Source organism: Cyprinodon variegatus, unplaced genomic scaffold, assembly GCF_000732505.1.
Source record: "Cyprinodon variegatus isolate N-32 unplaced genomic scaffold, C_variegatus-1.0 Scaffold1203, whole genome shotgun sequence".
In the NCBI taxonomy this organism is placed as follows: domain Eukaryota; kingdom Metazoa; phylum Chordata; class Actinopteri; order Cyprinodontiformes; family Cyprinodontidae; genus Cyprinodon; species Cyprinodon variegatus.
In genome coordinates this window covers 140,140-151,881 of record NW_015151656.1, presented here as the reverse complement: position 1 = coordinate 151,881, position 11,742 = coordinate 140,140, and the positions used below count along the sequence as shown (strand labels likewise).

Here is an 11,742-nt window from a genome sequence, read left to right as displayed (position 1 = left end):
CCACTAGGCTGCCACTATCAGTAAGTCCACAAACTGTAGTTAAAAGCCTTCTGTTTGATGATATTTCTGCTATCCTAGCTTATCTTCATTGGCTTCCTTTTCTCATCATGTTAGCTTCATATGGTCTGCTCCTGTTTGGCTTTGACACAATCCCAGAATGGAATATCAGCTGGGCCACTGCCATCAACACCTTTGCTTACAGATCTTGGAGCTTTAGCCCAGACAGATGGCTCAGACAGACAGACAGTAGGGTAACTCAAAAAGTGTTTATTCAAAACATGGATCTGCGGTTCTGCAGAAGAAGCGGCTAGGATGTTCTAGGCATCAATCTCTGTAGCAGATAAACACAGGCTAGTGACCATGATATTCTCACGGAGGATGATTACGAACGCATGAGTTACTAACCTGGTATGACAGTTCAGTTCCAGCTCAGAGAAATAGGCAGGACCCAGTTGTTGGGCTGCCAACAAGATGCGCCGCCCAGAGTTTCCCAGATGCTGCAGCCCCAGGAAACAGAGAACAAGCAGGAGTCCAAAGACAGGTCAGGCAAACGGATCAGAACAGGAACAGGCAGGCTCAGAGGTCCAGGAATCCAAATCCAGGTCAGGCAAACAGATCGAAACAGGAACAGGCAGGCTCAGTGGTTGAGAGGCAGACCAGGAAATCAGAGACACCAAGGTAATGATGACCCACTCTCCCCATTTGCTCAAGAGAAATAATCTGGCCTTGATGACATGCAGCTTAAATAGAGCGAGGAAGAGGTGGATCAGATGAGCAATAATGAGAAACCAGCTAGAATTAGACAGGTGAATGAAATGAGTAACTAAACCAATCATCAGCTGCAACATCATGACACTCTTCCATCGTTTAATAAATAAAAACCATAATTTAAAAATGGGATTTTGCTTTTAGGGATGCATCGTGGCACAGCTTTTTGCACTGTTGTCTGCTGCAAGAAGATACTGGATTTTATTCCTGGCTTATATTCCTGGCTTAATGTCTTTCTATATGGAGTTTGCATGTTCTCCCTGCCAATGCATGGATTCTCTCAGAGTACTCCAGCTTCCTCACACAGTCCAAAACATGACTGTTAATTGATGTCACTAATTCATCCCTAGGTCTGTGTGTGCATGGCTGTATGTCTAGGGATTTTGCAGATTAGCTAATAACTTTTTGCGCCCTCAAATCTTTCCCAAGTGTTTTTTCCCCTTAAATATTGCGGCCGATGGGTTTGGTGAACTCTTGGATGCTAAAAGCACTGGCAATGTGTATCTTCTTCAACATGTTTTTCTTTGATCTTAGAGCTCTGTTGTTACCATTTTCCAGGGAGTACTTGTAGAAAATCATATTTATTTCATGACTTCTTGTTTAGTATACCTTTTAAGGAATAAAGCCAGAGATTTTAATTTAATCTTGTGGTCTTCTGGCCCATCAGTTTGCATGTAGTGACAGATGACTATCTGTATTCAGTTGAGCTAGCAGTTTTCTTTCAGAATGCATTGAGAATTTATACTGTTCCCCATAACAATAGACCATCAGGATTCAGATGATACCTAAGGGCTATATAACATCTTATTTTTCTATATATTCATCTAATATACCCAGAATAGCTGGGGAGATATATCCAGTCCTTAAAGACGTGGTTTTTTTCATTGCCCTGTGAGGAGCTTGCAACCTCTTAGGGCTGTGTGCACTCTCTTACCAAATGATCATTGTAAATAGGAACCAGACCATTCATGACCTTTCCTTTATAAGTAGGGTACAGACAACGGATTGATAGTCAATAATTTACCATGCTGTTGTTTTAATTGGACTCTTGTGAATCACAGAATCCGCAGGACTTTAAAACTAAAGCTCACAGTCAGTTTGTATAAACTATTGATTCGCAAAAAAAAAACACCTTACATCACTTTTGCTGCTGGGCCTGATGTTGTTATGACTGAGAAGACTGAGAAGTGAATGTTTGGTCTGTGTGTATTTTTCTTGTTTTTGTCTCATAGGTTCTACAACAGGTTTTTAATGGTGCAACAACTTGGGTTGTTTATACTTTTTAATTCTAATTCATACTCTTTTGTTATCATTGAAGGGTTTAATTTATTTTTATAAGCATTCAACTATTTTATGCTTATTACCTCTGCCAAGGAGGTTATGTTTTCATGAAAGTTTCTGTGTGTGTGTCTGTGTAGAGGATACCTTGAAAATGTTCTATTTTTTTTATGAAATTTCTATCAGAGGTGTCCCACATGGAAGGAACAATTCATAAAATTTTGAGGATCCTAATCTGGATAAAGAAACTTTAAAAGATGTGAGATATGGATATTTGGAGGATCAAGCAGTTCCCCACTATACCAGAGATTGGCAGGAGTGACTATTGACAGCCTCAGCATTGGATATTTAAAAAAAAAAAAAATACAAGAAAAGGCAACTTTGTTAGTTTGTTAGCCGGATTAATTGAAAACTTATAAATGCATAAGGCTAGGCTTACAACTTTCCTTTTTGATAAGGCTCATATTCAGAGTGGCCATGTTATCGTGAGCTATTTCTATAGTTATGCTGGTATAGGCTTAGACATTATCCATTGAGAATCTTCTGCAGCATATAGGCTTAGACTGCTGGAGGACATAGGGACCCTTTTTCCTCATTCTGCTTCATCATGCCTGTGTGTTTCCTGGACAGGGCTGCCCGTGGAGCTTCTGTCTCCTTAAACCCCAGTCTTTTTAAAAGGGATATTTCCTCTCCACTGTCGCTAAAAGCATGCTTGGTGTGAGTTAATGCAATCAGCTGTAGTGTTTTTTTTTTTTTTTTTTTTTTAGATAGGACATTTTTAAACAATCTGGCTGTATGATCTGGTTTAATTATCTCCCTGAAGTGCCCTGAGAAAATCTGTGTTTTTAATTGTCGCTATAGAAATAAACTGGATTTAATTTTATTACATTTTGTGGAGTTTTTTTTTTACCAGAGGTGCGCCAAGGAACATTTCATTTAAAATTTGGTAATGATCCAGATCACGTGTGAACTTTAGTTGAGGTGTAAGTCACAATTTGAGGAAAAATTGGCTGCTTGGCAGAGGTCTGCACTCTCTGAGTGCTTTTCTAGTTTTATCTGCATCACACTTCAAACTGGTGAAAGGGTGTTTATGTGAGTCTTAAGGGAGGGGTTACGGTAGCTGTTTATCCAATCATATTTTTGTAGTTAGTTGTTAAATACCTACATTTGGATGGACATAAGTTTTTCAAATAAACTGCCAATCAGACTAAACAATCGGACTAAACACTTATCAGATTAACTGAAATCTGAATGATATTATAATCAAACTGAAAGGGCTGATTTATACCGGTATTCCAGTCAGCAGGCATTTAGACACTTGACTATATACATTTTTTTCTGGAAAAGGCAAGCAGAGTTTACTGTGGATGTCCAAAGATAGTCTTGCCAGATGCCATCAGAATATTCCGATTGGCTTGTTTACATTACATATTTGTAATCAATTTTAGTCAAATGACTCATGTCCATCTAAATGGTCCAATCAGATATTTTTTATGTATTTATCTTTACTCCAAACACATTTAAATATACAAAAACTTGTACATGTACAGTTGCAGCCATTCAAAACGGTCCTTTCCAGGCAAACACCAGCCGAATGGCAGCCCACTTCCCTCAAACTCCCAGTGAAATTCCTGACTCCACCCTTTCAGTGAATTACAGGGTCTGACCAGGAGATGATGCTTATCTTTAGATCTTAATGTCATCAGAATATTTTAGTACAAATATTGATATTTTAAAAAGGAATTGTAGGGGACCAGCCAAGGGACCATCAAGGAAAGTGGGGAAAGTTTGAATGGCTACTACTGTAAACATAGCAAGGGTCAGGCAGAAACCCTAATCTTGGCTAAACAGAACTTTGTTTATATTTACCAATTGCTGTGGAATTTCTGTTGTACTGAAAAAAAATGCCATGGAAATTAAAGCCGAAAATGTTGTTTGCATTTAAATGGTAAAGGGAAAAAAGTAATTTTCATGTACAAAATGAATCACTTGCCTTTTCTCAGATAGAAAATTAACACAAATACACCCTGAAAAGTGGAAAAAAATTAGTTCCGCAGTGATGTTAAAGATGATTGTTATTACTATGATTGTTATTACTATGCACACACAACCAGTCATCACATGAATGAACCAAAAACAAGAATAAAAGCACTTGCCTTTTCTCACAAAGAAAAAAGTAGAACTGCGACATATTTTAGTTTTGTAGCACGAGGTGGATAGAAGTGTTTTGTTTTCCATCTACCTGAGGTCATGACTAAAATTGTAAAATCCTGGATACATGCTGCTTAAATGATTTTATTTTACTTGGTGGCCAGGCTCTGGCTTTCTGATATGATGATGGGTTCAAAGAAAATTGGTTCAAGAATGTTGAGATACTGTTGAAGATACCCCTATCGCAAATTAAGAGGATCACTGGAAAGGTTGTTGTTTGGATTTTCTCTTACATCAAATATTGTCGTGAGGACATCTCAATTAAGTGGAATACATTAAAAGAACAGATGGATGGACTTATATAGATATACCGGATATAATGGATTCTAGAAATAAAGGCTATAAAGGAATCTTTCATACAGCCCTTTACCCAATAATATTTCTAAGCTAAGTGTTGAAGATCGCAAAATATTTGAACACCATAAGAGATACACATTATCAGCTTAGAGGTCTCAGGATCTTCAGAAGATTTTCTTATAATAGGATGTTCATGAAGAACTTCCACAAAAATCAGACTCAGTCATCCGCTGATTTATTTCTGCATGAACATTTTGCAGTTTAACTCTGAGCTCAATCCAGACGATGTTATTCCTTTCTGACAGAGCATTACTTTCCTATTGGAATATAAGTTTTGCCACCCCTATGCAAGACCTTTCTACATTTAACCATGATCCATCTCGTGAGTTTAAGAGAGTTGGCTTACTGTATGACTGAACCGGTTGATCAAGAATTTTTCTCAGCTCACTCCTTCTCCCCATTCATCAATTGGATTAGCACCCTTATTACAGCAGACAAACCCCTATTCTACCCTTCTGGTTCTTGCTTTACATTGCCATCACTAAAAATGTAAAAACTGTAATGCCCAAGTTCCATTGTTTGAGGCAAAATCTAATGTTATTTCTGGTCTTGTTTGTAATTATTTTCTTTTTTACGTGTATGTGTTATAATAAAACAATCATTGTGAAATGTATTTTTCATTCATCTTCACTTTGTAATTCATTTCTGGTAAAACACAGCTTAGAAATATCAAAACAATTCAAATTTTTAAAGGTTGTGTCATGAACCTCTTATGCAAGTGTTTAAAAACCTACATAAGAAATATACTGTTGGAAATTGTAAGTAGTGTATCTTACAGTTCTGCTGTGTTTCATCTCTGTTGGATGTTATATTATTGTAATTATTGGACCCTTTGTTTACCTTAATTACATGCTGTCAAAGGTCATTGCTCATGCTAAACCAGTCTGAAATAAATTCCCATTTGGAAATATATTTTAATTAAATGTGTCATAAGATAAATAAATAAAGGCAAAGTATACCAATAATCCATTAAATTGTATATACAAGGATACATCTTGCACAAAAACATAACACATTTAAGCTGATAACTTCAAGGCACATTTATAAATTTTTTGCTGAAAAAAATCAACAGTGTCAAACTTAATATTTAGTTTCAAGGAGTTTCAACATTCCAATTTTGTGCTCTTTTACTGCTTGCTTTATGACCCTCCCACCAAACACAGCAGGTGCTGATAACTAGACTGTTATTGTTCTGATGTTTTTAACAGGAGATGCAAGTGAAAGCTGAGCAGCCGGTTACTTTCTAAGTGTTGAATGAGTGTGACCTTTGATTGTATTTTTAAAGAAAATATATTTATATATTTTTTTGCATATGGTCGAAGACTTCTTCAGTAATTTAATAATCTCACCTGATTTCAGCTGCAACTTCACCAATGCCATAACAATTAAACTACACCCTCTAGTGGTATCAGGATTTTTTCTTTCTGTCTATCAGGTTTCCTTACTTGATGCAGCAGCAAAACCCCTACAAAAGTACAATAAAACAAGGCATCCTCACTTATTAACAATAAACAATAAATGTGTTTCCTAATATATGCTCTCTGCACAAAATTGTAACATCACAACTCCAGAAAACAATAACCCATAAATCCAACCATGGTATGTAAAAGAGATGATAAAGTCAGCTGTATAAATTACATGTTTGAAGTCATAGCTATTTAAATCATATTAACTTTACAGAATTTTAAAAACGTCTGAGCAGTTACAGGACAGAACAGTCCTAATGGTATTTGGAACCATCATGAATCATGATCCTGGACATTGTTCTTGCAGTACACTGTGCTATTGTTTACTGGGGGGCAGTCTCTGAAGCTGAGGACCCCATTAGGGCTGTAGATTGGCTGAATGCGGAAATCTCCCTTGAGGAGTTGCTCATTGTTAAGCGACACTATCTGGAAGCCTGTTTCAGTCATTTCCAGGAGGGAATTATCTTTCTTGGTGCCAGCCTCACAATAATCATCTTTTCTACGTCCCCGGTTGTACTTCCACTCTGAGTGACTCTTTTTGTGCATGTGCCAACAGAAGATACTGAGTAGGACCACGAGCACCACAATCACAGCTGCTCCAATGAGTCCTGCCAGCAAAAGTGGTGAGCCGGACTCTGGCTGCGTTGCCTGCTCTGGCCCAGAACGTCTCCGGTTGTTGTTATCTGGGCTGAAAAAGGCTGCAGTTGTCACAGCCTCTGTACAAACAGTCTCATCCCTAGGCCTGTAATTGTTAAAAGCATCCAAGGGAATAACGCAGATTCGATAGGTGGACTTGGGCTCAAGATTTGTCAGTCGGATCCCTCGATGATCCCCACCCACTATCCTCTCTCTGACCGTGTCTCCAGTCAAACTGGGCTCCATCCTGGCCCAGGTCACCTTGTAGGCAGTGACTGGAAAAGAAGCCAACCAGCGTACGTGGATATCTGACCCATTTAAGATACTGAAAGTTACCTTTAGAGGCTGTTTAGTCCTCAGTCCATCCTCCCTGGTTGTGTAAATAGTGTAGAGGGTGGGACGTGTGGTTAAGGGTCGTTTAGAAGAGGAAACATGTTGGGTAATCAAAGGGAAGTCTGTGGAAGTGGAAACGGATGAGTTCAGAGCAGCGCCAGCTGTTGAAGTAGGTTTCGGACAGTGGACCAGGTCAGCACTTAGCTCTCTGATCACCATACCTCTTAACTTTTCAGGTTTATGGCACATGAAACCACGCACATTCAGTGACACGGGAAGAGACTTGAGCCATGATACCACCCAATGCATGCCACAATCACAGAGCCATGGGTTGTTCCGGACAGTGAGCTGCCTTAGACTCCCGAGACCATCAAAGACACCCCTAACCAGTGACTGCAGCTGGTTGTTGGAAATATCTAACCTTTCTAACCTGTGTAAACCAGCAAATGCTTTCACAGGGATCTTGTTTATTTGATTTTCCTGAAAATTTAACTTTACAAGCTTCTCACCAGGAAGGAAAGCGGGAGGATAAGTTAATGAATTCCGTGCCAGAGAAAGATCCCTCAGGGTGACCAAGTCTTGAAAAGTCCCAGGTGAGATCCCTTCATCTGTCAGCAGGTTTCCATCTAACAACAGGCGTTCCAGTCGAGTAACATTCTGAAATGCTTCCTCTGCAATGACCGCAATCCGATTCTCATCCAACCGTAGCTCTTTCAGGTCATCTGGGAGACCAATAGGCACGCTGCTTAGGTGGTTTTTGGTCAAGAATAGCATCTTTAGGCTCAAAGCCTCCCGAAATGCTCCTTCTTCCACTCCAACCGTAGATATGGAGTTATCATCCAAATGCAGCTCCTCCAGCTGAAGAAGCTGAGACAAAGCTGCCCTAGAGATTGTCTGAATGTTGTTTTCCTGCAGATGGAGAATTCTTACATTTTTTGGCAGGTTAACTGGGAATTCGTCAAGCTGGTTGCCATAGAGATACACAGTTTCCACAGAGGCCACATGGTGCAGCTCTAGGGGAAAGCCGGCATTATTGATCAGATTATTGTGGAGGTAGAGAGTCTTGTAGCCCTCACCGATTCCCAGAGGCACTGAGGTCAAGCTCCGCTCGTTGCAGTAAACAAAGGTCCGGTCACAGCGGCACTCTTCGGGACAGTTAGAGGCTTGCGAGAATTGGAGATGAAGGCCTAGCAGTATGGGAATTAATGATCTTACTAAGGAGGTACAGTCCTTACTCCATAAAAGCCACAGTATCTCCATTTCATATGGTTCAATACAGAAACATCAGATAAAGTAACTACAGGATTTAAAATAATAAAAAGCAAGAATCCCAGCAAAGAAATTATAGGATTTATGCATTGTGTCCATCCTGGTCTTGAAGAAAGTCCTCGACAATTCCTGCAACTGCTGTCCTGAGGTTTCCAAAAAATAAAAAATAAGAACACACTATGGGTAAGATTCCTTCATCCACACCCAACCATTTTTATGCTGGTTCAAAAAGTCCATCATAGTGTCACCATCTGTTTGACAGGCAGAATTTAGAGCATGTTGCTGAGCATTAATGATGTTGCATCATGAACTGAAGATAGTTCCTCAACCAAACACCTCTGTGGCTTCTCACCCAAACCTGCAAAAAAAAAAATAAATAAATAAACAATTGTGAATAAATCAGCTTTGACTTCTGTTCATTCATCTCATCAAATATCAATAATTGTTAGTTCTTTTAAATTGCATGAAGGCATTTTAATCTAAAGCGCGAGGTCATGAAATTATACAAGTTTATTGTTTAGTCAGCCATAGAGGTTCTACTCAAACACATTTTAGAATGGATAAAAAAGGAGTAAGAAAATGTGTGTTTGACACTCAACAACTGGACACTGAAGCAAAAATATCTCCTAAAAAACTACCCTGCAAAAATGTACTGTACAGAGTAGCATTCCTCTACTGAATTCAACCTCAAGATTAGAGCAGACAGCTTGCTCCAAAGTCAAATTCCTGCTCTTGTGAGACTTTGCATTCTTTCCTGCGTCTGTTTCATTAAGTCTGGTGGTGCTGGAGGAGAAGAGGACTGTAGGAAGGTGATGAATGCAGCCTGTCAGCACAGATAAGATGAAACAAATTCCTTACAGAGGGACACAACTAAGATCGATGTGCTGCTGTGACTACAAGGTCAGAGCATTTAAAGTGTATAGAGAGTTCCTTCTTTACTGGGTTCAGCAGGAGGTGGAACAATCAGTTATAATTATTAAAAAAAATACAGAAAAAAGCATCAATAAAACCTGCTGCTGAAGCTCTGATCGGATGAGCTGACAGGTTGATTGGGATGCATTTTTGGTGGTAATTAGCTGGACAGAGAGAAGTGATGAAACAGCAGCAGCCTGTTGACAGATTGCATTGATTTCTGGCCAAGGCAGCTCAATAGTTATGTAATGCTGCCGGCTGGGGGTGAAGGGGGGCAAATAAGCCATCAAACCGAGGCTGATTATGATGACCGCGGTCCTTAAGTCTAATTTTAAGAAACCGACATGGATAATTGCAATAAATAGATACTACATGCTGGTTCTAGTTTTATTGGGAAAGTTGGGTTTTATTAGATCTGAGCTTTGTTTCTATAAATACTCTTATCTCAATGAGAATAAACATGTTATTGAAAGGATAATTTGAAATGGGTGCTCATCATCAATTTCTCACCTTATGGAAAGTAGACAGTCTCTCCTCTTCACAGCGATCCGCTCCGCTTTGCTCCACGCACAGCGCTGCGCATCCACCGGGAACAAACTCTGCATCCTTCCCGCTGCGCTCCGCTGCAGTTTAACTAAAAGACGCCGCGCTCAGTGCGCACAGTTCTGACCCCCAAAACTAACTCCGAGGGACGCATGGACTTTTGGGGCCCATTATATATTTTTGTCCGATTCTCTCTCTGACAGCGGGTCTACTGAGCCCGAGCCTGAGCTTCCGATGAAGTTTCTCCGTTTGATTTTGAGGATAAAAGAGGGCCACAAATCCGAGTCAGGAGCTCGTCTGTTCTGAGTGCCGATCCGCCGCCCGCTCCACGGAGCGCGCAGTCCATGGCTGAGGGGGGGCTGCCTTGTTCACTTCTGGTCCCGGTTCTCTCTGATAGAGCAAGTGAATCGGTATTCTACCTCTCTACCACACTCTGCCCCCTTTCTCCCTGCTAAAGTCTCTCCATCCTCTTCAACCCCCTCCCTCTTCCTCCTCCCATCGCTCCTGTAGTCAGTGTGTGTGCGTCTTAACATGCAGGCCCATATATATAAATATTTATGGGAAAGGAAAAGGTGATTCTACATAAAGTAGATTTATTACATACAATATAGATGGACTTCTACTTTCAGTATTTAATTTTTGATTTAACTGAATGATTATTACCTAAAATTGCACAAAATTGAAAATCTCTAATCAGGCCCATACCAAAAAGGACAACAAAAATGTTTGGCTTATACAAATGTGATGATGCATTGCAGGATACAGAAAAAGGGGGGCTTGCTTTAAGAAAGTGTTTAAAAGATTGTTAAATTACAAAAAAGTGTATTGCTAAATAAGCTGGCAGTTCAGAGTGCTGTATCTAAGCATACTAATATCAAGTGGAGTGGATGGAAATGTGCTTTTGATAAGAAAACAGGAAAAAAAAAATTGCAGCCTTGGGACTAATGTGAATCAAAGTCCATTATAGAATGCAGGTGTTCACACACAGGGGCGGATTTAGGAAATTTGGGGCCCTAGGCAAAGACAGGCAGGGGGCCCCCTGGGAAGAAAACCCATAAAACAGACCCATTCTACAGATAGAGAAATGTTAATAGAATAGACATCCATTATTTGTTCTAGGTTTTGTCCCTCTCTTCTTGTCCCTTTTTCCTCTCTATTTATCAGCGTTCTGATGGCATTTTAGCCAAAGGATTTTTATCAAAAACATAATTAATGTGCACAAATAAGGATTAGTTGTATTAACCATACATGGAAACAGAGTTTTATGGGGCCCCCAGGAACTTGGGGCCCTAGGCAACTGCCTAGTATTGCCTAATGCTAAATCCCCCCCTGTTCACACAGATTTAAGACAACAGGTGGGGTCAAAGTCCCTTAAATCGTGTGTTTATGGTCTAAATATACCTTATAATTAATGTTGCAATCATGGCTTCAGAAGAACAGTCAGGGTACAGTCCAAGCATCTTCAGGTCCAGAGTGAACAAAGACTGCCATGGTGATGGTAAATAATGTTCTCAAGCCTTCATCTATGCCTGTAAGTTTTAAATCACCTAATGCCTGCCTCTGCTGATTATTTCTCTGTTCTGAGAACTTATAGATGGGATTTTACTATGAATATTCCTGCATAAAACAAAGAACATTAGACCAGAGCAGAAAAACAACTGTGAGCATCCTCTTTATCAGACTATTGAACATGAGAGTGTCAGAATATTTTCAATCAAAGGCTTCTCCACATGTATTACAACACAGATTGCTACAGGAGATCCTAGCCTGCAGCTACAATAGTATTATGTGCAACTTCTTGCCAAAAGAAACAAAAAAATACTCCAGTAAAAGATACATTAAATATTCCATTTACAGTATATCATTAATTCTTTTTTAATTTAATTGATATAAATTCATAAATATTTGTTCTCCAAAGAGTTCTGGTTCTTCCCTGGCATGACCTGATTGAGGACATGTTTATAGTTCT

The 11,742-nt window shown here is 39.5% G+C and overlaps 1 protein-coding gene across 1 annotated transcript; it reads right to left on the bottom strand.

Moving 5' to 3' along the window:
• Positions 1–3,826: 3,826 nt before the first annotated feature.
• Positions 3,827–10,230, bottom strand: LOC107102110 (leucine-rich repeat transmembrane protein FLRT2-like). Its single transcript, XM_015401287.1, has 2 exons — positions 9,741–10,230; positions 3,827–8,676 (listed from the first exon to the last, which is right to left on the bottom strand). The coding sequence occupies exon 2, from the start codon at positions 8,307–8,309 to the stop codon at positions 6,354–6,356; it is 1,956 nt and encodes a 651-aa protein (XP_015256773.1). The 5' UTR covers positions 8,310–8,676; positions 9,741–10,230; the 3' UTR covers positions 3,827–6,353.
• Positions 10,231–11,742: the final 1,512 nt, after the last annotated feature.